Source organism: Cebidichthys violaceus, unplaced genomic scaffold, assembly GCF_023349555.1.
Source record: "Cebidichthys violaceus isolate CVI_PGR_0920_01 unplaced genomic scaffold, fCebVio1.0.p SCAF_25, whole genome shotgun sequence".
NCBI lineage: Eukaryota > Metazoa > Chordata > Actinopteri > Perciformes > Stichaeidae > Cebidichthys > Cebidichthys violaceus.
This window is the reverse complement of record NW_027176428.1, coordinates 4969604-4996988: the sequence shown is the minus strand read 5'-3', so window position 1 is coordinate 4996988 and position 27385 is coordinate 4969604. Positions and strand designations below refer to the sequence as shown.

The 27385-nt window shown below is 41.2% G+C and overlaps 2 protein-coding genes across 3 annotated transcripts; one reads left to right on the top strand and one right to left on the bottom strand.

Annotated features, from left to right (window-relative positions):
• The first annotated feature begins 254 nt into the window (after window positions 1-254).
• Window positions 255-5306, top strand: lhfpl5a (LHFPL tetraspan subfamily member 5a). The gene is made up of 3 exons (XM_068720316.1): window positions 255-742; window positions 4040-4276; window positions 4870-5306. The coding sequence occupies exons 1-3, from the start codon at window positions 340-342 to the stop codon at window positions 4878-4880; spliced, it is 651 nt and encodes a 216-aa protein (XP_068576417.1). The 5' UTR covers window positions 255-339; the 3' UTR covers window positions 4881-5306.
• A 184-nt stretch (window positions 5307-5490) lies between these two features.
• On the bottom strand, window positions 5491-23731 carry srpk1b (SRSF protein kinase 1b). 2 transcript variants are annotated; one of them, XM_068720137.1, is made up of 16 exons: window positions 23670-23731; window positions 22919-22973; window positions 14576-14703; window positions 14208-14316; window positions 11734-11821; window positions 11554-11641; window positions 10680-10786; window positions 10262-10427; window positions 9785-9810; window positions 9458-9680; window positions 8953-9369; window positions 8525-8619; window positions 8245-8352; window positions 7566-7635; window positions 7251-7343; window positions 5491-6927 (listed from the first exon to the last, which is right to left on the bottom strand). In XM_068720137.1, the coding sequence occupies exons 1-16, from the start codon at window positions 23680-23682 to the stop codon at window positions 6743-6745; spliced, it is 1971 nt and encodes a 656-aa protein (XP_068576238.1). In that variant the 5' UTR covers window positions 23683-23731; the 3' UTR covers window positions 5491-6742. The 2 variants fall into 2 exon arrangements, with proteins under 2 accessions (XP_068576238.1, XP_068576239.1); XM_068720138.1 differs by lacking the exons at window positions 22919-22973; window positions 23670-23731 and adding an exon at window positions 18379-18694.
• Between the last annotated feature and the right edge of the window lie 3654 nt (window positions 23732-27385).

Sequence of the window (27385 nt, the reverse complement as noted above, 5' to 3'; positions counted from 1 at the left end):
TATAACCATTAATCATTCATTAGGCTACCTGACGACCGCAGCCCCAGAGGAAATACTGTGCCAGCTGATACCCAATGGAGAAACAACCATCCACACATTAAACACACTGGAGAAAGTCCTTGCTGCTACTGCAAGTCGGTTTATGGAGACTTACTACTTCTACTTACTTACTACAAAGACAGATTTTTGACCATCTAACGTCATATTTGATCCAGGAAACTAAAGGACATTTCCTGTTCACTCTTTAAGCCATTTACAGAAGAAGGAAAATCCAAGAAAAGGAGTTTCGCTCTTTTTCAGACCATCTTAAGAGACATTTGAGAAGCCCTCCCTGTCGCCATGCTCCCGGCTCAAGAGGCCGCCAAAATCTACCACACCAACTACGTGCGTAACGCCCGGGCCGTGGGCGTGCTGTGGACGGTTTTCACCATCACCTTCTCCATCATCACCGTGGTGGTGTTCATCCAGCCCTACTGGATCGGGGACAGTGTCAATACGCCACAGGCCGGATACTTCGGCCTCTTCCACTACTGCATCGGGAACGCGCTCACCTCGGAGCTCACCTGCAAAGGGAGCGCGCTGGACTTCGGCTCCATCCCGTCCGGCGCCTTTAAGACGGCCATGTTCTTCGTGGGGATCTCCATGCTGCTGGTGGTTGGCAGCATCGTGTGCTTCAGCCTCTTCTTCTTCTGCAACGCGGGGAGCGTCTACAAGATCTGCGCCTGGATGCAGTTGGCCTCCAGTGAGCACCAGGTTTTCACCCAAAGTTTGTAGCTGATTAGAGAAGTTTACAAAAAAGGGCCTGACAGTTTATATGATTCAAATAAAAATATGTAAACTCGAATATAGCCTCTTAAATTGCATTATGAAAAGACAATCAGCATTTTAATCCCATATATTTTGTAACTATTCAAAACAAAATGCAGTTAAAAAACGATACAAAAATACATGCACTTTGTATTGTTTCAATGTAGTCTTTCAAAGTATGGGTTGCATCTGTGACTTGGTATCTCTTTGTTTCTTTTCATGCCTACACACCCAGCATACTTCTATTACCACACTAGTGAGGACCTTCTCATGTCACATTAGTTTACTGAACACTTAACCTTTGCCATTGTGCCTAATTTTACCCCCAAAGCAAGGACCTACACATATTTAAGTTTCTGAATTTAACATTAATTATTTATTCAGCTCTTTATCATTCAAACAAGTCTTGAATTACTTCACTAACACATAAAGAAATAGACAGGAAACCCCTACTTGGGCTAACTAATAAATAAGCAAGCAATGGATGTGCAGGGCAGACTGTCAGACCCTGTTTCAGTAAAAAAAAAAATGTAAGGAACTAATTTTGTCCACAGAGACAACCAAAATCAACCCAAAATAAAAGTTCCTCATAGTAGCTTTAAGTAGTTATTCCTTAACAATGTCATTTTAAAACTCATAGGTTTAAAATTCCCATCCGAAAAGTAAAATGTAATTTGAGCTGCCAGTTAATGTTGTGTCGTAGAAAGTACAATATTTGACTTTGGAATGTGGTGGAGTATAAAGCAGCATGAAATAGAAGTACTTGTGTCGTTGTACTTAGTTACTTTCCAGCCCAAAGGCACAACATTCAACAAAACCAAATCTCAGAACACCTGCCACCACTAACTGTAGGCCCTTTGGTTAAACAGAAAAAAACGATGAGTAGGTTCAGGCATAGAAAAAAAAGAAAACTCTGAAAGAAATTGAAATTGTAAGACTATTTCCAGTTACATTCCAGTAGTTCTCTTTAACAGTCACAGAAGGGAAACATGATCCTGTGTTTGAAACATGAAGCAGCTTGTGAACAGATGTAGCTGCGAGTGAAAGGACGAGCCTGTAATGAAACTAATGAGATTAACCTGGAGGCGTGCAGTTACACTTTCTCCTCTCCCTCTTCATGCCTCTCACACCTGCCGCTCAGTGTGCATGAGTGCGCTCCAATAAATGCCAGACTTTTTATGTCTGTATATTACACACACATGCATAATATGCCTATCTTTAGTAATCTATTCAAGCCTTTAATTAAACATGTTTGTTTATTGCACACACAGAATGCATCCTAGCATCTTAGTTAGTCTGAAAAGTTTACTTTGGGGTTGGATTGCTGAACTTTAGTAAATTTATTTGTTTTTAAAGATACTATGGCTCAGAAAAAATCTAAACGTCCCATATTTTTTTGTTGTATTTTGTAAAGGGAACTTCATCTCCTTTCATAATGTGTTGAAAGGTAAACAGTCAATTTAAATTAAAAGTAAATCTTGAGGTATGCGCTTAATAAAATATGTTAATTAGCTTAAGTGAAAGGATATTTCTCAATAGTACTCAGTGGCCAGCTCGGTGGGTCCAGAGGCATGCTCTCCCCAGTGAAAAATGATCACCCGAAAAGCCCAAATTTGGCCTCTATTCCACACTGATATTAATTATTTCATATTTAATGAGTTTGCCTGTACCGGATAGTAAACATGTAGTGAATCATTGTAATGAAGAATTAGGCTTCTTGTGGCTTTTAGCCCACACACTTTGTAAATAGCTATTAATAATTTTGGGTAGCATCTTTCCTCTCCCTTCTTCTTCTTTATTGATACACACCTAACCACTCTCTCCCAGTCGCATCACTGGTCTCATAGCTCTGAAACAGCAGTGCCAATCACAGTTAATCATGATAATGGCAGCTCAACAAGAAAAGCGATGTCATCGCTGTCAGATCCCTACAAATCTGCAGACAAAGACAGATGGAATATAATTTTCCATCAGATAATTACTGATAGAAAAATAAAGATATTAATATGGTATGATTATATCGGAATATTCGGACCGACACTATTTGACATTAATTCTAATATATCTCACCACATACTGTACGTGGTCACACAGTTTAGTGAATCCTAAAGTTTCCGAAATGTTTGCGGGGCTTTTTTTTCCCTAACGTTCAAGTTTGATCATGCATGTACATAAGGTAATACAATAATTGAGTCCTAATTGTTTCAGGTGGTGTCAACATTTAACTTGATGTGTTACTAGCTGATGAAAATTTGCAGTTTAATGATTATCGATATTGAAATTAGGGAAGGGACTTGAGAAAGTGAGCACGAGAGCTTTGAGAGGGTGAAAGCGTGTGTGAGACTCAGCAAGTGAAAGTGTGTTCTAACGTTTCACCTTGTCACCAGATAGTTCACATGGCTCCTCGTGCTTAGGTGGGACGGCACCAGGGCGAGAGTTAATAATGGATGAAGAAGTTCATCTTTCTGGAGTTGAGATACTCTGGAGTTGCTAGGCAACTCAACTGTGTGTGTGTGTGTGTGTGTGTGTGTGTGTGTGTGTGTGTGTGTGTGTGTGTGTGTGTGTGTGTGTGTGTGTACCTGTGTACCTGAATAAGTGGAGTGTATATTTAATTTCTCCGGCGGCTTCTCTGTCTTGTTTGTTGTTTCAGCGTTGGAGGTGGAGACGGTGGTTGTGGTAACAGCAGCAAGATGCGTTTTTACCAGTTAGCATGTACAGTATCTAAAAGTCAAACACTATCAGTTGAGGAGGAAGTATTGAGATCCTTTACTCAAGTACAATTATTAATACCACCCTGAGAAATTACCCCATTACAAATCCTGGGTTGAAAATATTACTGAAGTAAATGTATTACTATCATTATGATTCATTATGTATTGATGTGTAAGCAGTAAGTTGGTGGAGGAGAAGCTGGCTTTTAACTATTTTATATACTGCAACTAATGACTATTTCTCTTATCTGCTGTTTATTTTATCTGTTATTTGGTTTGTAAAAATGAAAAACTAGTGACAAAAGTCCATCACAATTACCCAGAGCCTAAAGTGATGCCAACAAACAGTACCAACCTCAAAATTATTAAAAATACAAATAAATATTTAAAGGAAGAGCAGTAAATTCCACCAAAATCCTTTAAAGTTTGAGCATTTGAATACATGCACAAACTTTCAACAGCTAAGAGTGAGTGCTGATGTCGAAGTACCCGATTTTAAACCAAAATTCCCTCTTTCTCAGGCACCTGCATGGTGATTGGCTGTATGATCTACCCCGACGGCTGGGACTCAGAAGAGGTGAAGCGCATGTGTGGCCAGCGGACCGACAAATACACCCTGGGCAACTGCACGGTGCGCTGGGCCTACATCCTGGCCATCATCAGCATCATGGACTCGCTCATCCTCTCCTTCCTGGCCTTCAGCCTGGGCAGTCGGCAGGACAAGCTGCTGCCAGAGGACTTCCAGGTGGAGGGGAAAGGTATCCGAGTGAAGGGGGGGTAAAATAGTGGGGTGATAGAGGAAGACAAAGGCTGGATGAGGATATTTAGCTGGAGAGAAGAAAATGTAAGAGGAAGAAAAAGGCTGGAGGACAGGGAGTTAGCAAGAAGAACGTGAAAGCTCTCAGAGGGTTTGGTGTAAGGGCTAAGTCCTGGAGGGACAATGGAAAGAGGTGAAGCAGAGGCTCTCTCTATAAATGATCACTCATTGCCATCCATATTTACCAGATGATTAACTATGATACTTCAGATCCCCTGAACTTTCATCTAGGACCATCAGCTCAAAATTATCATTTGTCCAACACTGTCAGCCTCAGCTGTACTTTGTATTAGTGCTATTAAGCAAATGTTAGCATGCCACCATGCTAAACTAAGATGGTAAACATCATACCTGCTAAACATCAACATGCTAGATGTATCATTGTGAGCATGCTGATGTGAGCATCAGCTCAAAGCTGCTTGAGAACAGCCTCACAGAGCCACTAGCAGGGCTGTAGACTCTTGGTGGTTTAAATTCAGCTGAGCTACTGACACAAATCTGTCTGTGTTTGTAATGTTTTTCTCCCAATTACAGATAATGCCTAGGCCCTGTGTGGACAACGGAGGGAAGAGATGGACAAGGCTTTATGAGGAGCACAACCGACTCGAGGGATTCAAATGTATTCATGGACTTCAGGACAGTTAATTACAATCTAAAAATAACTTAAATGAAGTTCATCCTTACTTTGAAAACATAGGAAGAGTCACTGTCCACCTCCAGCTCAGACCATACACCGTTGGATCAGTGGAGTGCTCCAGCATTTTGCACTAAAACAAGTGAATTTGCTTGGACTTGGTTGACCGGAGCAGATCCTCGTTACTACGGAGAGAATTGTCATAAATACTGAGCAGGCGCTTCTACATGTCAGCATTAAAATGTAAGTTCATCAGTTGACAGGAACTAATAATTGTCATGTGTTCAAGGAGCATTTCGTAGTGATTTTGGTTCGACATCCTAATAAAATATGCTCCAAACAATTCTCAAAATAAATGTGGATCATGGATGGGTTAGTACTCAGTGAAAAAAAAATGTGACTGTCTGCCCTCTGGATGTCCTGATGATGCATTATGTTAATAACAGAAACTTTGGGGATTTATATCCCTGCATATTTATGTGCGTCAGGATGGAAACACTGCAATGGCAAATATGATCTAGTTAAATTTTGAAAAATGTTTATTTTTATTACCTACAGATTAAGAGCGGAGACATGGACAGAGGGAGAAGAGACTTTGTAGAAAAAAACAAAACAAGCAAAATGGTTTTAAGAAGAGTCAAAGAATGATTACAGCATTTGTTTTTAGTACAATCTATTTCCAAATCCAACACTTCCGTGTAAAGTGGAAACACTCGACACAGCTTCAGTTTCACTGGATATCACCTGAACATTCCTCAAGGCATTGCCAAAAAGTGTTTAAAAAAATGCCCAAACCTTGTGCCTTCAACATATAGAGCAGAGAGGGAGGCCAACTCTTTGGTGCACACTGGACGTGGATCCACATGAAGTTTGATTTGACTGTTAATGTGGGATACGTTATATGATCCTGGTATGAAACATCGGAATCTTTTTCACATAATTTTCTGTATTTAAGTGCTTTTTAAAAGAACACATAAGGTGATGCTGAAACTAGCAGTAACACTAGAAAATGAGATTACAGTTTGGTTTTCCTGAAAAAATAGTGTGCGATTCATGACCTTAACATTTATGCTTTCCAATCGTGTAGTTCTGCCAGTATACAAATGTACAAAAGCTTTTGAGGATAAAGCTAACTTAATAGAGCTAAGAATGTTACTAGTCTCTCATCAGGGCTGTTAGCGTTACACACTTATTATTGAGCACTTTGCACACATGACAGTCAAAGGCATAAAAAGCTGGCACGGCTAACAAGACGACTGGCAAACAATGACAGATTTGGCTTATTAATAACCTTAAATGATAACAGTATGTAGTTTTGATGTTTGTTATAATCCTGCCCTTTTCTGCATTTGTAGACAAGTGCAACCTCCTTTTAAATCTGACCATCAGTCCATTATCTATAGCTAAAAATACAGAAAAAAATGTGCTGCACAGAAAGAGCTCAGAAAAAAAAAAAGAAAAAAAAGAAAAGAGGGCAACGTCAATAAGTCCTATACAGCCAGAAAAAAAGAGCCATAAATATAGGAAGTCACCAGTGTAATCCAAAACAGGGCCGAGACTCGGCAGCAGTCTCTTTTTACTGTGAAAGTGTGTATGTGTGTGTGTGTGTGTGGGAAGCCTCCGAGAGCCACGACGGGAGGATGCAGGCACGATGCAGTCACAGGGTCTTGCAGACATGAACGTGTTTGTTTACTTGGATGTTTTCAAGCCCAGGATCTTCAAACCTAACTTATCCCTTTACAAGATGAGGGCGGAGGTGTGCACGGCCGGCCTCTAGGATGTGAGCCATGGGTGGGAGAGGCACTGGGCCGCGGTGGCCCTCCTTTCGGGCACCAAGTCCAGCATGGGCAGCAGGAAGGTGCTGAAGGTGTGCGCCTCGTCTTTGGACCACTCGTACTTTTCTACCAACACGTCGAATAAACCCCACGGTTTCAGCTTGGTGATGTGACGCAGATCGCCTGAGAGAAAACGTTACATTTCAATGATTACAATGCTCAATGTTAGCGTATTACCTATTTAAGATGCAAAAATATAGTGATGTATTAATAAAGAGTGTTTTGGTTAGCGTAAACCCACTGCACCCCCTCTATGAACTGGAAACAGCTGCACTATATTTCATTTGGAAGTCCTGCCCTCATAACTGAGCAGATGGCTGTTCCCTTGAGCCTTCTTGGTGCGCCGCCTGCAAAAGTAACTTTTGCACCAAATACCTGAGCGTCTTTTAAAGGATGAACTGGATCTAGCTGCAGCAGACAGCTGCTGGTAGGGCGGGTGTGTTTACCTTTCTTGGTGAAAAACTCCTTGGAGTATTTGCCTGCCAGGATCAGCTTCCGGGGAACTTTACCTAGCAGCTCGATGATTAGCGCTATGTGATCTACAAGGAGGCAGAGAGACGAGCAAACACAGCTGATGAAGCACCGAGGGAAACACAACGCTTTCAAATGAAGGTCTGAAGAAGTGGAGTCTGTAGAATTTACATCACAAAGTCTACGACTCCCCATGTTAACCGGGCATTCACACTCATGTCAGCGTATCTTGGTTATTGGAATAACTCTCGAGTTAAAAAAAGGATGTCTCAGGGGAAGCAGACACTGACCTTCATCTCTGGAGTAGTCTTCTCCAGAGTGGGGTTCAAACAGATAATCTCCGGTGGCGAGCTCGAAGGCCTGAGGATTAAAAAACATACACGCATGAACTTAATAACCGTCAGATGTATAGGTTTAATCAAATAAGTGCATTAGTGTGGTCAATGAGGTCAAGATGTGGATTCCCTGACTTCTGTATATCTTAAAGCAAGCTAGTTTGTGTCGACGTGGTCCCAACCCTTCACATTTTGAGGTTTGGGATGTATTCTGAGTTTCAGAAACCTTCTCCTGTGTTCACTGATACTGGCTTATCTTACAATACGTGTGTATACATGCACACAGCCATGTGTGTGGGCGCACAAGTGTAAGCTGTCCTGTTAAGAAAAGGGTTACAGGAGCTTTTGACTAATATTGTGATGATCAGAATCCCAGACTGTCTGTATCTTATATCCTAATGTCCTATGGGCTCATGCATATGCACACGATACACATTTCAGCCGAGAATACACGCAATGTGTTTTGATGACAAATGAACTTAACAAAACTGAGCTTGGTATTGATAGAAACTCCACAGGCTCAAAGCTTTTAAATAACTTTACAGTTGATCTTTCCGATCAGCGTTAAAGATTTCATTTAGTGGTAATTCCTTCGTAGTTGTGCAGGTGCGCTGGGTGTTTGTGACTGTGCTACCATGCAGGCTGTGCTCCAGATGTCTGCCGGTGTGCTGTAGCCGGTTCCTGTCAGCACCTCAAGAGAACGATACTGCCGCGTCTGGATGTCATCTGTGAAATGTTTGTTCTGCAGGAAGAAGAGCAAGAAATCCTGACTGCTGAGGCACAAAGAAATAACTGAGCAGGTGTTTACGAAAGATTAAAAGCTCAGGTAATCTTCACTGTCAATAAATCTTTCAAGGGCGCAACGAGAGCGATTCATTGAAAAATTAAAAGTGCTAATGTAAATTTGCACTCACCACCCAGCAGGCGTTGCCGAGGTCAGCGATCTTAACCTGCAGCTTGTCAGCGTTAAAAGGCTCCAGGGGGTTCACTAACATATTGCCTGATGCTCCTGTTAAAGAGAGTAGAGGGAGACAGGGACAGAGAAGGGTGAGATGGAGAAGCAGGCAAAAAATGGCCAACAAATATAGAAACACGGGAGTCGACCGAGAAAGTCTAAACTGGCAGAATGCTCATAAGTACACTGGGTCATTCCAACAATTAGGAATAAAAATCCAAGGATTATATTTAAATTTTTACAAGCAAATGTCTGGGATGGCATTGTGTAGACGCCAACCTCTTTTCTGATGCAGTGTGTTCACCCCCAGCTCTTACTAAAAACTGTCCAGGCCACTCTTACATCATAGAGTATATACTGTATCACCCTACATTTGGTTTAACTAACCCTCTTGGCTGTCTTCTTCTTCTTCCTCTCCTCTTTTGGTCTCCCCTTGAGTGTCCATCTCCTCCCCCTTCTTGTCCTCCTCGTCTCCCTCCTTCAGCTCTACAGTGACAGAGTCTGGGCTGAGCGAGGCCGGGAGCTGCTGCAGGTCGGCGTCCCCGGGTGTACCGTTACAGATCTGATGCTCTTCTTTGTTACTTAACGTGTCCTGGGTCTCTGTGTTACTGTCTGGCTGGTTTGCGTTCTGTTGGTCTTCCTGCTCCTCTGTCGACTGCTTGGTCCCTTGTACCTCTAGACTGGTGTCGTCCTCTGGTGTGGAAGCGTGACCGTTGCATTTCACCTCCGTCCCGTTCTCGGCCGCATTCTCTGTCCGTTCACTGACCTCTGGTGTCTGCTGGGGCTGCTCATCGGGAGTCGGGTCTGTGGTAAAATACAGAGCTTTTAGAACGATAAATTAATACAAACATTTGGACTTTAACAGTTATGCGCTGTCCTCCATCTCATTCACCTGTGACAGTATGGTTAGCGATGTCCTGCAGCGTGGCAGACATAGAGAGGGTGGCTGATGAAGTCGTATCTTCGGTGGCCTCTGTTGTCGTCTCCTCGTCATCCTCCTCTTCTCCTTCATTAGCTTCTCCCTCCATCTCCTGGATCCTCTTCTCCAGCATCTCTGCCTGCTTCTTCTGCTTCTTCTTCATCTTCTTCTTTTTGTTCTTTGACATTTTGGCCATCTTGGAAAAGAGAATCAAGTGGAGAGGAAAAACATCTCAGCTTGTGTTCTGACTTAACTTGTATTCAAGTCACTCGAATAAGTAAAAAACTAAACATAACTTACTGGTTTGGGTGCTGGGGCTGTACTCACTGTAGGAGACAGAAAACAAATCAAAAGGGATTACATTTATGAGCAACATATGTGGCAAATCCTTTGCCTCTCTATAATTAGTATTCTGTTCGGGTGGCTGGGATGATTCACACTGAGCTGTAGTAATAGACCGTCTCTGCAGCGGCACCCGGCTCAGCAGGAGTGACACAGTCCAGTGGTGACTCATACTGATAGACAGCTAAGCGTCATTCTTTTATTAGAAACTTCCACATGCTTTAAAGTGTCTCAAAGCTTACATCTCACACACACAAGACACTATGATTATAGTTGTGTTAATGGCAATACTTGAGGATAATTGCTCATAATTATTGTAAGTAAAATGTCAGTCAAACAGTGAAAAGCATTGGACCTGCTGACAGCAAACCTCTTCGATGTCAGCAACATGCCGATCAAACCACAAAAGCTGCTGAGGAGGAGAAAGGTTGTAACCTGCAGAACCCGAGGGAGGCGCAGCACCAGTCTTCTGCCACTGAGTAGCTTCAGCGGCCATTTTCTTGATGTAGGGCTCGTTGACGGTCAGCAGAATGTTCTCTGGCTTGATGTCTGTGTGGATGATCTTACACTTGGTGTGGAGGTAGTCTAAACCCTGCAGAACCTGCAATGCAGAAAGGTCAGGAGTGTCAAAACGACGGATGTTTCGGAGTTCAATACATACATTTTCAACCCATCAAGTTTTCTGTGATCTTACACCTGAATGAACCAAATATTTCTGATGCGTCTACTGCTTCATGAAAAAGCTCACAAAAGAGACAGTTTATGAATAATGCAATCCAGAGTCCAAAAAAAGAAATGACAATTTTTTCCTAAGTGATATTTTATAGATAGTTTGGGTGCAGCTGTACAGTACCTGTTGTATGATGCTTTTAACACAGGGGAGGGGCAGGCCTTGATAATTCGACTTGATGATCCACTTCAGTAGGTGGTAGCCCAGCACCTCAAATACCATGCACACATCTGAAGAAATGCACGGTCAAGGAATAATACAATGCCACTCCTCATAGATTTCTACAGTGGTTGAGTTATGTCTGGGCGAGTTGCCTGAGACGGGGATGGAGCGAGTGTTGATATATCGGGGGACTGGGACACTTAAAGACGTGCCAAGGCACACAGCTAGCCGAACGTCAGATGAACATCTGTGAACCACTAACAGCCGGGCGGAGCGTGAATCTGTCATAAAAACGCAGGAGAGTATAGACTGCAAATGACTGGCACTCAAATGGTAATTCTGGCAGAACTCTCGCTCAGATATGCTTACCTTTTAAAAGTAATACAGACAAATGTGGCCCTCAAGCACAATATCAAGGATGAGCTAAATGAATGCCTGGCCTGAGGAGATGCAGTCGTACCCTTGGATTGTTCAACATTAAACTGGCTATTTGGCCTGGAATGAGTGTAATCAGTACGTCCAAACCATCACATGTAAGTTCCTGTTGTTGCACTGTTCCCTTCCTTTGCAGAATGACAGCCCCCAGAAAACCCTCTACAATGTTAACTATTGGTTGACAAAGCCAGAAAATAATTAGTATGCGCCATTTCAAAAAGGACACAGTTCAGCTTATCAAGAAGAAATTGCTTGATAAAACGTGACATTAAAAGTGGACAATAATATTGAATGTATCGCTGTATCAATCATTCACACTCTAATTAGATGTGTGAGCATATAAAAGGAATTGAAAAGGGAATTTCTGGATTTTAGGATCACATGAACAGCACAAGGATACGAGTGCCATTCATTCCAGAGATTTTGAAGTCGTCTAGAAGCTGCACCACTTTCTCTCTGCTGGGGTCACTAGGATCTGTGTTTCTCACCTGGAAAACACGCAGAGGGTTGTGAAAGTAGTGGACACTGGAATCACTGGACTGTGTGAAAACATTCATGTTGTGGTGAATGTGTGCCTTACAGATTTGAGCAGCTTGATCTCATCCAGAGCCGTCTCTGTGTAATGCTCAGCACTTTTCACAACCTTCATGGCCACAAAGCGCTTCTCCCTAAAAAAAAACACAAGGATTTAACTCAACCACATGGACTTGTTGTAATTGTAACATGATACTCAATACATACAGTTGTGGTCAAAAGTTTACATACACTTGTAAAGAACATAATGTCATGGCTCTCTTGAGTTTCCCCGTTATTTCTACAACTCTGATTTTTCTCTGATAGAGTGATTGGAACAGATACTTCTTTGTCACAAAAAAACATTCATGAAGTTTGGTTCTTTCATGACTTTATTATGGGTTAACAGAAAAAGTGATCAAATCTGCTGGGTCAAAAATATACATACAGCAGTGCTAATATTTGATTACATGTCCCTTGGCCATTTTCACTTCAATTAGGCGCTTTTGGTAGCCATCCACAAGCTTCTCGTTGAATCTTTGACCACTCCTCTTGACAGAATTGGTGCAGTTCAGTTAAATTTGATGGCTTTCTGACATGGACTTGTTTCTTCAGCATTGTCCACATGTTCTCAATGGGATTTTAAGTCAGGACTTTGGGAAGGCCATTCTAAAACCCTAATTCTAACCTGATTTAGCCATTCCATTACCACTTTTGATGCGTGTTTGGGGTCATTGTCCTGTTGGAACACCCAACTGCGCCCAAGACCCAACCTTCGGGCTGATGATTTTAGGTTATCTTGAAGAATTTGAAGGTAATCCTCCTTCTTCATTATCCCATTTACTCTCTGTAAAGCACCAGTTCCATTGGCAGCAAAACAGCCCCACAGCATAATACTACCACCACCGTGCTTGACGGTAGGCATGGTGTTCTTGGGGTTAAAGGCCTCACCTTTTCTCCTCCAAACATATTGCTGGGCATTGTGGCCAAACAGCTCGATTTTTGTTTCGTCTGACCACAGAACTTTCCTCCAGAAGGTCTTATCTTTGTCCATGTGATCAGCAGCAAACTTCAGTCGAGCCTTAAGGTGCCGCTTTTGGAGCAAGGGCTTCCTTCTTGCACGGCAGCCTCTCAGTCCATGGAGATGCAAAACACGCTTGACTGTGGACACTGACACCTGTGTTCCAGCAGCTTCTAATTCTTGGCAGATCTGCTTTTTGGTGGTTCTCGGTTGACTCTTCACCCTCCTGACCAATTTTCTCTCAGCAGCAGGTGATAGCTTGCGTTTTCTTCCTGATCGTGGCAGTGACAAAACAGTGCCATGCACTTTATACTTACAAACAATTGTTTGCACTGTTGCTCTTGGGACCTGCAGCTGCTTTGAAATGGCTCCAAGTGACTTTCCTGACTTGTTGAAGTCAATGATTCGCTTTTTCAGATCCATGCTGAGCTCCTTTGACTTTCCCATTGTAGCGTTTGTGGGCATTTGTATCCAATGAGCCCTATTTAAATGGCCTCAGAGAAGTCACCAGCTGTAGTCACTCATAATCACTCACAAGAAGTTAAGAGGCCATGCTATGAAGCTCATTTCATTGACACAACTTTCTAAGTCACCAAAATTGCTAATTCATGTTGCTGTATGTATATTTTTGACCCAGCAGATTTTGTCACTTTTTCTGTTAAAACCCATAATAAAGTCATGAAAGAACCAAACTTCATGAATGTTTTTTGTGACAAAGAAGTATCTGTTCCAATCACTCTATCAGAGAAAAATCAGAGTTGTAGAAATAACTGGAAACTCAAGAGAGCCATGACATTATGTTCTTTACAAGTGTATGTAAACTTTTGACCACAACTGTACTATTCAGGTTTAGATAATTCTAGAGCAGGGGTCTTCAATGTTTTTCAGGCCAAGGACCCCCAAACTGATAGAGAGATGGAGCAGGGACCCCCTACTATATATATTGTATAAAATAGTGTTTTGTATTAAACTGGGTCTAGTGCCATGTATAAACATACCTTGTTATTGTGCATTCAATACTAAGCTATTCAAATAATACACAGGTTCATATATTCATGTTATTATTTTAAACATGTGCAAGGTACAGTGAGTAGGGTGGCCGTGCCATTGCCATTTAGAAACATACCTTGTATGATAATCATGCATACAAGCTATTCAAATTGACGTTTATATTTTAAATATAAATGTGGAAACGAATATGAGTGATGGCCTATTAGTGCCACTGCTATGCATAAACATACCCGTTATCTTGCATACAATACTGAACTATTAAAATAATGGACAGATTCATGTTTGGAGAGGAAAAAAAAAATGTAAAAATTTGTCTAATCAACCAAATATTTTGCAAACCCCCTGTAGTACCTCCGCGGACCCCCTAGGGGTGGCGGACCCCATGTTGAAGACCTCTGTACTAGAGTGTATAATCTTTAAATATCTCATTTATAGGCAGCATAGCTAAAATCCGTGGCCCTTCTTATATATCACCGTCTAAATTTCACAAGTTTAGCAGCCAAACTTACTGGATGTCCCAGGCCAGCCACACAGTGGAGAAGTGCCCCCAGCCCAGCTTTCGGATCACATGGTACCTCCCGTGGAACAGATCTCCAATCTTCACATGGTGATATCCACCTGACCCAAGAACAATGCAGATACATTCAAACAACGCTGTTTCATTATTGTATGTTGAGTGTTTGCATACGACAGTGTGTGTATTAACATGAATCAAAGTGGATTTGAGAGAAAATTGTTTTTACACATATTAACATGCCCACAAAAAAACACACATTTAGTTTGTCTTCAAATGAGATATATAGTCATACTTTATCCACAGTAATGTATAAAATCGCTAAAATATATGACAATACTAGGATATATACACAACTCCTACCCCTGCAGTAATCGTTGGGGTCCTCCTGCTCATCGTCATCAGAGCCCAGGATCTCCTCGTCCTGCTCTGGGAGCGGAGAGTCTGCTTGGCCCGGCTGAGAGCGTTCCCCACGACCATGAGGCTCTGGTCTGAGTGGGGAATACAGGGAGAGGGGCGGTAATGGAGAGAAGAAATCAAAAAGACAAGACAGGAACATAAAATGACAGCGAGGAAGGATGGAAGTGCAAAAGGGAGGGAGGGTGACAGCTGGGGGGAAAGGGTGAAAGACGACCGATTGCCTCAGAGAATAACAGAAATCATACGACACAGAGGAAAGAGGAACTGTTGTTTCAGAGGCAAAGAGTTCTATGAAAGAAAACTTACAGAATGGTAGCGATATAGTGGATGGATGAATAAATTGGTGTATCAACAAAAGTACAAGCAAGCAAAAGTCAAGAGCCTGCCTATTTCGGTAATAACAGCCACGTAAGCACGAAGAGACAGGAGAAAGTGAGAACAAAAACGACTTTTTTCCAAGATGGTCAAACAGAAAAGATGCTTTTAATGCGACGGGGAGTGACACCTGAGATCAGGGCACCAAGCTATTAAAACTGAAGATCAATAAAGTGTCTTTCACTGATATAGGACTATATACCAGCACTTAATAACACCTTATTCATTAGTACTTTGTTCATTGTTGTGTCATCATGTTTAGACATTTGAAGCAACTTCAAGAACATAACTACAGAAAACCTTTAAACAATTTAAAATACCAGAAAATGTCAGTCCCTATATTTTCTCTTTGAAGCCTGGTACAAAAACACTGGTCACCCGTGAAAGTTCACTGAAACACGGAGTTTTAATTCACTGAAAAACAGAGTGGATGAGAAAAACTTCTGCTTTAAAGCTCATGAATCGGTGTCAGTCGGCTACACAATGAGCACCAATGGATGGGTAGGAAGTACGTAGTTTGGTTTTTTCAAAACCAAACTAGGAAAGCTGCAGCATCATCACAGAACTAAATGGTATTGAACAATAAGCCTCGTTCAAATGAGACCTAATACCATTAAACATTAACGGTATTGTTGAATAACTGATGGTGATTGCACGGTGTTTAAGCGAGCATGTCGCGTTGTGTGAATCTGAACAAAGTGGAATTCATTATTTAGTTACAGGACAAGCTCATTGGAGAGCAACAGAGACCGTGTTTGTTTCTATAAAAGAAAGGACACACAGGATTCAAGCTACAAATCAAACAAGTAAAACAAGAGGCTCCTGCAGCATGTAACTACAACCAGATTCTCCTGAGGAGAGAATCCAGCCAGCAGATACTATGAACTAGGATCACTACATAAGCTACCCGAGTCAGTTATTAAGTCTAATTATTGTCATAGATCATCATCTGGTCCTAAGTAAATGACTTGTTTCTGGACAAACTGAATAGCTTAAGGTTTGTTATACCAACTATCTTCTTGGTGCTGTCCATGGTGCTGAAAGAAGTCACCGTCTCTCCCACTGATCCAAACCACAATCAGTTACAATCATCATATATCACCAATTAATAAACTGTATGACACCCTTCAACCAATCAGTAACAGCCAAAGAAACTCGTCAGCGTCCCCTGTAAGCCAATCAATGTTTACTTCACTATATTGCGGTCTTGCATGCAAAATCTCTTATTTTCCTAATGGGATTCATTTACGGTGCACATCAGGCCTGTGTGCTACATTTGGACTTGGTGTTTGGGTTTAAAATACCAAGTCAAACAGTAAACACCGCACGGTGCTGTGGAGGATTTGGAGCTAATTAAAGCAAGTCACATTATCTCTTAAGCTATGAGAGGGTCTGAGCAGCTGACATACCCTCAGAAGAAAACAGTTCACTCGGAAATGGGTTTATTGCCATTTCTTCTAAAATGTGACACTGGAAATAGAAAAAAGAAATCAGTTTGATTGCTTTGGCTAATGGTACTTTGTTGGGATGTGCTTGCAAACAGAGTTAAATGTCATTAGGATTAGCATGTCTAGTTAATCAGTTCATCGGCTTACGTCTAAGCAACAGAAGACGAAGGAACATTTTTGGATGAATCCCTTCCTGCTTACAATGCTGTGTCACGTTCAGAACTGCAGAACTCAGCGGTTTGTTACCGTTCCTCAGGAACAAGGTTAGTATTTTACAGATTTGACAAGAAAGGGCTCAGAGTTCAAGTAAGTCAAATTAAGGATTTAGAGTTGTTAACGCTGACACCAATATCAACATTACAGAATAAATATGTATAAAATACAGCAAACAAAACATGTACTGCAACCTCTGTTTGGATATCTGCCAACATGAATTTATAAGCTGTAAGTGGTATGTCTGCAATAATACAGATACCAACCAATCATACTGGCCTGCTGATATATCTGACTGTGTAGGAGGAATCTTCCTCGGAGAAAAAGCTGAGACAAGAAAGATTAAAATTATTCATTCTGTGATTATGCTTCTACATATTCACCCATCTGCTGTGAGATTTTTCTCTCAAAAGAAAAAGGTGTGACTGCAGTGTGCACACATTGGGTTTTATATTTGCTCAGAATGTTTTCAACTAAAAATAATGTTTGGGGCTCCGTGTGTTTCGACAGCACCATTGTAGAGACGAGACACAAAAACTGCTTCAGTGATTTTAGGTTTTGTGTTCTCATTAACTAATATTACTTAAAGACACGTGTGTGGCCTCCAGTCTTTCTCTGGGCCTCATTGAGATTGTGGCTGAAGCAATTTCAGCAAGAACTTTGTCAGCCCACACACGGTGTGGGAAAAGTGAAAACAATAACTACATTTATTCATTTACTCGCATGCACAGTGTGCAAACATATCAGAACACTGTGAGGTCAGTCTCCTGACTGACTGAATTGTTATTGATACAAAACATATGAAATAAAAGTGATAAGATAACCATTGACATGTATTGAAAAAGCATTTTTACAAAGAATCAGGTTGATCTAGGTCATTGAATGTTGGTCATTGAAAACCTCTCTGCAGCACCTGCTGCATTGAAGGAACAGACTAGATACTGAATATATATTGTAGATTTTTGTGGTCCGGCTAATGTCAGGTGATGATGGCTATGAAAAGGTTCAAATACTTTGTCTTGAATAAAACAAGACCAAACTGTTCACAATGTTTACATTTGACTCATATATTGAGGAACAAAAGACTCAAATCTAAAGTGTTTTCCTAAACTCTAAAAAAATGTTTATGGTTGTTGATAACTATACACCAAAATGTTACATTTTTGTTGGCTAAAATCTCTTAAAAAATATAAAGGATTAAGCTTAAAAAGTGACAAATTTGATCCCAGGACAACTACTACTATTTTTAGTAATTAGAGAGCAAAAAATAGATGGAGGGACAGAATGGTGGAGGTTAGGGATGTTGATAAGATTAAAAAAAAAAGGAAAAATACTGACATGACTTTTACAAACTACAAATTGAAACAAACATGAGCATTCTCACATTTAATGCCAAAAGACAGCAGGGCCCTTCAAGATTGTGCATTCAAGTTTTTTCCTCACTGCGGTACATCGACAGTCAGACGGTTCAATGCCCTCTGATGGCCAGACAACGTGAACTTGAGCAAAAAGCCGGACAATTCACGGACTTCTTCAACACTCTGAACACCCGGAGCCTTAAAACAAACCTCTAACTGATTGTGATGCCTGCCTAAACTCTCTCTCACACACACACACACACACACACACACACACACACACACACACACACACACACACACACACACACACACACACACACACACACACACACACACACCCTGTTCCTACCTGGCAGATGCACGGATGCCCATGGGACGTGATGGAGATGGAGAGCAGGACAGGAGAGAGTGGAGATGTCAAAAAACCTTCTCACTCCATCCGCCGGGACAGAGAAAAAAAAAAAAAAAAAAAGGACCAAAAGAAGGTAAAGGAGGATGGGAGGTGAAAAGTAGAGTGGAGGAGGAGAGCACAATCAGTGCTGACAAGTGAAAAGCAGAGATTTGCAGAGGAAAGGGGGAGCAGACAGAATGAGAAGAGGCGAAAGAGGGTGGAAAAGAGTGGTGGGAAGACTGGTGCAGAGAGGAGAGGAAGAAGAGGAGGAATGTGGGGGCTCTGCTGCAGGCTGAACACTGAGACGGAGTCCTGGAGCTCTCTCTCTCTCTCTCTCTCTCTCTCTCTCTCTCTCTCTCTCTCTCTCTCTCTCTCTCTCTCTCTCTCTCTCTCTCTCTCTCTCTCTCTCTCTCTCTGACCGAGAACTCTCCTTGGCTGTCGTCAGCCATTGGGCCGGCCCCCTTCACTGACAGCTGGGACATGATTGGCTGATGCAGCCCAGCACTGCATTGCAGGTGAGGGACGACATCAGCCCCCTCCCTTCCTCCTCGTCTGACCAAAACAACACCATTCCTGCTTGTTGTACACGCGTTACGTTGCTCCTCATGTTATCACAACCAAGACGATCTGTACCACTAGATGTAGGAGAGGAATCAGAAGGGAATCCATAATATAAATCCATGCTTGAGGCAATGAAACATACGGTTTGTTTTTGTTTTTCAATTGGTACACAAGCCCCCGCTGCACAGAGGACAACCCCCCTACAACCAGAGGCATGTCCCAAATGTATGACCACCCTCTCAAAGGAATCACTGTCATGGCTCCATTTCAATTTTCAATAGTGAATATTAAATTCATACTTATGTTTGTGCTTTAAAAAGGTTGGTGAAGAGCTGCAGATTTGAATAAACGCTTCATTCAGAGTCAATGTTAAGGCCCACCAAGTGCTTCATTATGTGGATCAAGTACCAATCTGTTGGTGTTAGTCATTCATGCTTTTGTCAGTAATAATAGTGTAATGGACCACTGTTGATCAGTCATCGGTACGGATCCCCTCTCGTAGATTAATTACACAGTGTAACGTTAACCAGCACAGTGTGAAACTAAGTTTTACTGATATTATGTAAAATATGCGATCAGGACATCTGCATTTATGGTTTTCTGGTCCCCGATCTCTGATAATGTTACATTGTAAACAACCAGTCTGTGTTTAAATCAGCAGGAGAGAGAAGGTTCAGGCTCTGTTCAGTGAAAATTATAATTATTATAACGTTATTATGATGTGCTCACGTGTAATCTCGGAAAATGTAGTGTTGGTGAGAAACTTGAATAAATCCAGATGTTTGAAGGAGATGTTTTCACAACAGCATAGATATTAAAAAGGGAATTATAACCACATTATAATACCTCTAGCAGTTTATAATGCATTATTAAAACTACTAATGACCAGATGTGTTTTAATCCATAACAATGCAATCTTTTATTTCCTTATCATTTGAATGGTGTGCTATTACAAGGAAAAACAAACTAACGGGTGACTATAACAAAGTATAACATTTAAAATGTTTGATGGTTTACAGACTTCAGAGCGGTTGAAAGTTTTTTTTTTTAAAAGAATAGTCTAAAGCACTTGTAGACCGGCTGCGATAATCAAACAACAATATGGATCAGCAATCGAGGTCTCCTTCTCTCCAAAATAAACGGACCAGGTGAATAAAACCGGTAAAAAGCAGTTTCACAATAAAACTTAACCGAAGCTGTTCGGTGGACATTCTGGAGAGGCTGCAAGCTGAGCTGCCGCTTGTGTTCCATTTGGACTGTTGCATATTATACCTTAAACAGAATGTAGATTAGTTACACCTGTGCTTTTCTTCATATTACACATAAAAGTGTATTTTAGAAGCTGGAAGGGAGCCCCCCCCCTCCCCCTCAGCGGACTGTTAGCACTGAGAACAATTTCTATAGTAACACAATGTTCCATGACACTTACAAAAAGGAGAGACCTTTTTCAAAAAGATTAACTACAGCCTCACTTAGTCCAACAACAACAACAATCCCACTGCATATCTTGTCAAACTTTTACATCTCTTTAAACCACTCTTCATAAGCTGATGCTGACACTGTCTTTCACACAAAGGGCCTATTAAATGGTCCGTTTAACTGCAGCCTGGGCCAATGAAGGCTGAAAGGTAATACAGAGCCACAACCACTTGACATCTCCATCACTGCAGTGCACACATCTGACATGACAGTGTGTGTCAGTGTCTCCTGGCTGTATTGTTTCCACCCATCCAGCCCCATCACATCTCTGGAGCAAAACAAACAAGGGCACAGAGGAGGAAAGAGCTCTTGGGGGATGGAATGTGGCCAAAAAGTTAACGTCCTCCTCCTCCCCTCCCTCCAGATAAAATCAATGACAAGTGCCTGAGCAGCAGAATGAAACGGCAGCACGAGGTAACTGTACTGAGGGTGCAATGCACACAAAGTGAAAGCGAGTGTGCTGCAGCACCTTCGCTTCAGCAACTGCATGGTGAGGACGACGGGCAAGAGAGAGAAGTGGAGGGACACAGAGCTTTAGTGGGCCACAGATGATAAAAGATTTGATGGGTTATGTAATGAACTGCGGCTATGGAGGGAAAGATAAAAGCACAAAACAATTGAGTGCAACTGCGCTGGTAAATACTCTACAGTGCTGGCTATTCCTGTTCAGTCTCCTGAGTGCACATGTGATCCAAAAACTACATCTGAGGCAGAGAAAGTTAGTGGAAAAAAAACAAGTGGTTTCATGTCTGAAGTGATGCATACAAATATATTGTAATGCAGAAATAAAAGTGAAAAAATAGTTAAGCTCTTTCAAAAGCTGGCAGCACAAATCCACCGGGGACATCAGTCCTCACACACTGAGCAAAACACATGAGCGGGTAGTCAGGTACCTCACAGAGCAGCAACTGCTCCTTAATGAAAAATGGATCAGCCAATCAAGTCAGTCAAACTCTCTCTAAACTGACATCTGCATGGGACACTTTGTCTTCCTTCAATCTCGCTTCCACTCTCTCATACACTAAACATGAGACTTATTATTACACTACTTACTTGCACGTGAGACCGCTGGCTAACTTCACCACAGCTGTATTGATGGAGAAGATCCAGTCCAGGAGCCACATGACACGGAGGACACTTAGCTGAAGCTATTCTTACACAAGTCTGTACTAAACAAAAAAGTGAAAGCGAGTGGCGCTTTAAAGCTTGGTGCGGTTGTGGGACCGGGTCTGCTCTCCTCTTCCCTGGGTCTATTCAAGTGAGCGGTGGCTGCTGCGTCCTAAAGCAGCCACAACAAAGCGACCAACACGAGAGCGAGGGAGGGAAGGAGCGTAATCGGCGCAAGGGAAAGAGAGAAAGAGAGAGAGAGAGAGAGAGAGAGAGAGAGAGAGAGAGAGAGAGAGAGAGAGAGAGAGAGAGAGAGAGAGAGAGAGAGAGAGAGAGAGAGAGGGGGGGGGGGGGGGATGCTCGCCTCTTGCTTGATGGTTATTGACAGAAATGATGCATTTCAGCTAGGGACAATGATACAGGTGCATGCTGGTGTCCTAAACACAACAGGAAGTCAGTGATGGTAGTTTGGCCTGATTATGAGTCAATTTTATCAACACCATCAGAAGTCAGAGCAACAGCAGTGGCACACAGCACATGGAGGCAATTAAGGCATTTTAAAACCCTAAGCTAAATGTTCATAGATAAACTTAAAAGTTCTAGAAAACAGATGCTCCTTGAAACTCCAGAACATGCCTGTCAAACATCACATATTTGTGTTTTATAGGTGTCAAAGTAATCCAGTGACAGTCGTCTGTACCTCCATTGTTAGGGAGTTGATGACAGACTTTGAAAAAACCCCGGCTCTAAGTCAACCCTGGAATTAACTTCAAATGACTTTATCACAACAAGTACGAGAAAACTGTAGCTTACTAACAGCTGGAAAGATTAGTCCTCCAGCTTCGACTATACATTTAGGATACGATGAAACTGCTGCATCAAGACATGCAGTTATTCAAAAACAAAAGAAAGAAAGAAAAGGATGACAATCTTTGGCTAAGAGATTAATTATGTGATCCCTTAAATTAAAGTGTCGAGATTGTTGAGGAACTTGAAAAAAAGAGGTAGTAGGGCTGGCGTGAAGGTAGTGAGATGGTTGAGACTGATGAGAGGGATCAAAGCATGGGGGTGTGTATGTATGTGTATATATATATATATATATATATATATATATACACACACACTTATGTATGTGTGTGTATATACACACGCATACATAAGTGTGTGTGTGTGTGTGTGTGTGTGTGTGTGTGTGTGTCTTGCTCCTGAAGCACAGACAGGTGGAGGTTTAGTCTCATTAGAGGAGTTATTGAGTGAGTCATGTAAGAAAATGCAGCTGAGCAGCTCATGAGTGAACCTTCTACTTTGAGAGTGTCACCTGTGATATAACAAGGATGTTTTTCCAACTTACTTCTTTCCAGGTTTCCTTGGCCTTGTCCTCTTCTTCCTTGCTTGCATTGCGAGTACTAAAATAATAGGGGGAAAAAACAGTTATAACGCAAATACTCATATCTAAAACTCACTGTTTTTTATCCTCTTAACACGACACTCTTTGTTTCTCAAAGCTATTAGTTAACGGGGTATTTCGTGATTTTAGAGAGAATAGTACCCGGTGTGTTCGAGGCTGCAGGTGTATGGAACTCGTAGTTATCGGTTACATTAGTAACACTGCGTAGAGCTAGCAGGTTACTTAGCTTTGAGTCAACGCCTCTCCAGAAGCTAACGTTAAGTGAACCGGCCTTGGCGGTGTTTGAAGAGGTGCTTTAAGTTAGCTGCTAACAGTAACGTGGTGCGTTTCAGCGTGTATATCGAACATGCTTTTGTCCATTATCAGGCCGGGTCCTGGTATACGTGTTAATGGGGGACACTGTGGCTTATTATTTTACTCTAACCCGGGTGGACGTTTTGACGCATACTTGTCCACGATCAGATGCTAACGTTAGTCTGATAGCTACAGCTAGCATGCTGTTAACACACATACACACACAGCAGAGCGCATGGTCCACTTTTACTTTTCATCGAGCTGTTACGCTGTTTGTTACAGCGGTTGAACCCGTTATGAGAATAAATCGCCAGCGAATTGTCTTGAAGAAACGTGTGTGTGTGTTTCAAGTACTAGCTATGTGTGAAACGCATTTAGGAGTAAGTTACAACAACGTTACCTTTTCTTTCCATGGTGCTAACTAAGCAGGAGATAAGCTGCGTTCAAGGACCGTTGGAAATGTCGGAACTCTAAAGTGCGCGAAAAGGAACGACCCAACAGAGTTGAGCTGTAGGGGGCGGAGTGTGAAGAAACTGTCAACAGCTAATAATAACAAAAACTGTGCTTTACAATAAAAACATGATTTAAAAAAATAAATAAAGATCAAGATAAAATCATTTAAATAGATACAACAATTTACCACCAGTTACAAAAAATTCATTAGATAAAAGCAAGTATGAAGAAGAGATTTAGAGTAAGATACTAAGTTTACCTGCCTGAGATCCACATGAATTTTGCATTTGTGATGTTTACCGTATCTTTTAACGAATAAATTATGAAATGTAAACAAGCACAGCAAATACCTGAGGCATTCTCTTTCTAAAAAGGAGTCCAGGGATTGCCATATGCAGATTTACCTGTCAAGGGGCCCCAGGGCAAAATAAATACTGTTGGGAGTTTACTGACCCTCCTTCCATCGCAGTCTGTGAAGGATGTATGTACCCTGCTGCCTTCCCATTAAATCCGGTGCAACCAGTATACTCTTGTGGTATGAAAATAATGTTGTGGTTTGTGGTACTTTGATTAAACACACTTGTATTGGAAATATGCGTCATGTGAGCTCATAGTGAACTAACATATTGACGATACACAGTCTTACAAGAGCTTTACACTGCATTTTGACACAGGGCCACAACATTTGCTAATAGCATTGCAACACACATTACATTAGTTGAATTTTGCACTTTAGTGATGGAAATTCCCAAACAAATATGCAATCAATCAAATTAAACTGTCATGTTGCTCATCCAGTGTTTGGAGATTGTTGGTTATTTACAGCCATGGCTGTTAGAGGAACCCTTTCTCTATTATTTGCATTTCAAACTAAAGTACTGATACATTTTGGTCCATAGATAGCAATGTAAAGGGGAAAATGTAACGGTAGAAGAAAGAGTCATAAAGTCAACAAACTGACTCAGTATTGTCAGTTACAGAGGAACATGTTGATGATAAAGTTGGCTAATATTAGCAACAAAAGACCCTTGGTCCTACCTTACCAAGTAAAGCTTTTGTCAGAGGAAGAATGTGTTATATCATTTAAAAGTCACATAGTCTTGCTTTAAGTCATCATTTTTACACATCATTTTGAAACACTCACTGTCTATTTAATTCAGTATCTATCTTTTTTATTTTCCATGACTATTTTTTAATTTTCATTCCTAACTTTTTATCAATTTTGTTTCATTTGGGCATCCATAATAAAAAGCATGAAATCAGCCATCAAGCTGTGAAGAAAATTGAGTTGTGTAGGTCTCCATCTAATTTCTCAGAACACAGACATATTTTTCATGTAAAGCTGGTCAAACGTAGTGAGGACACAAATTTACCTCAGTTTTCTTATTTGTTTACCCTTTCACTGGCTGGGCAAACATTCAACCCACTTCTACCTGGCAACTAGTTACCTTGAATCAGTTATTGTTGTATTAATTAGGGCCCGAGCAACCGACAACGTCGGGCCGCAAAGGCCCTATTGAAATTCGAATACACATAGTACATCGGGCGCATATTTGGGGGACTTGCCATACTCGAAAACTCACCAAATTTTGCACACTTGTCAGGCCTGGTGTATATAGCCATCTGATAAAGGTTGCATATTTGTGTGTAAATAAATGGTTCTCTAGCGCCCCCTAGAATTTGGACCCGCGACGCCCCTAAGCCAGTATGTCCAATTTACTTGAAATTCAACACACGTCCACCTCCGATAGATCTACAAAGAAGCCTCTCAGATCCTTAAACCCCGCCTATTTAGATTTTCCGCCAGTTTGAATTTTGTGAAAAACACATTTTTGCAAACTTCTCCTCCACGCTGATTTCGATTGATACCAAATTTGCTCTGAATCATTATTGGATCTACATCATCAAAAATTATCAAAAGCTTTTTGATATCTCTTTGCGTTTACAAGATATGGACCAATAAACTTCTTAGGGGTGTGGCTTATATATCGAAATACACAACTTCTCAACCATTTGTCCTAAAATCACCAAATTTCCAGCATATGTGCACATCGCATCATGTAACATACCCTGACATTTTTTATTTCATTCAACCACTAGGGGGCGCTATAGTAAACCCACCATGTTGTGCTTTTTTGTCACTTTACGCAGTTTTCAGCTTTTGTACTTTAACAAACTCCTCCTACAGAATTCATGGGATCAACCTCAAATTTGGTCAGGATGCTCTTCAGGCCTTTGTGATGAAAACTTATCAAATTGGTGAGTTTTCATGGAAGAACCTTGACGTGGCGTGGCGGCCATTTTTCCTTTTTTCCTCATTCGGCATGAACAATAAAGTAGGTTGATTATTCAATCTGCATATGCATGATGCTAATTCAAGAATGAGCACAAATGTTCAATAACTCATAGCGCCACCTACTGGCAAAAGGAAATGTCACATTTTCTACTTTTATTTACTCCTCCTAGCCAGTTGACCAGATCAATCTCAAATTTAGTAAGGAAAGCCTTATGACATTGAAGACGCTTCATCATGAATATTAAAAATTATTAAGATACATTTATTTCCAGTTTCGGGTTCACAGCAAGGACACACAGTTGTTTATGCATGTTTTTACCATTACATTCCACTCTAAGAGATTATTCATTAATCACACGATATTGCAAAAATATGCAATAACATCAGAAGTATCATACATAATGTTACACAAGCGCCATCAGAGCGGCGGAACGGATTCCATGGTTGATTTCGATCCGGCATGATGAGAGAGAGTGCTAACAGCCAACCAGTTTGTATGGAATTCACCCGAGCAACATTCACGTAGATCCCTCGGTGGTGACTGTATTACTTGTCGCACCCGCGTTGGTGACCGCACGTCACGTAGATCCCTCGGTGGTGACTGTATCATTTGTCGCACCCGCGTGCGTTGGTGACTGCACGTCACGTAGAGCCATTTGCATCTCTCTTTGGTTCTGCTCAGTGATTTTGTTCAGTGATCTCTCCATCGCTACTCTCAAATATTTATGCGGACAAAAACGTCAAGTAGGTATTAATATAGACTCTTCAAAAGGCAAACTTAAAACGCTTTGCCATGGGACTCCACCATGGAATGACATGGAAGGACTCGTTGCTATGAACACCAGATTTAATGTTTTTGTTTATGTTTGAATACAATGATTTATGATCCATAAAATATGGAAAAGAATAAAATAGTAATAGTAGAAAAAAACTGGTAATCAGATGATAAAGTCCCATAGAAACAAGCTCAGATAGGATTTAGGCTCTCAAAATGATGCCAAACTGTTGTATTTGGATAGATTGAACACTATTAGTGATAAAATAAGTGAAATATATAATTATATAGTATATACAATTACAATGGAACAGCTGGAACAAAATTACATTTTGGCTGACCTTGTCTGACGTCTCTACTAAAACCTCTAACTTTTGAATGCTTCACTTTATCAGTAAAAAAATGAAGTAAAAATTTACAGAGAGACTCTTAACATATTGTGCTATGATCTGGGAGAGGTTTAAAGCTTGCAGCTACATCATTTGTAAAAGAAAATCCTGAAATTGCTTTTTTTTTTTAGGTGAAAATGAAAATTTTAAATTTGTGCTGTGTGCCATCTAAATTTAGTCTTAGCCAGTAACATATATACTGA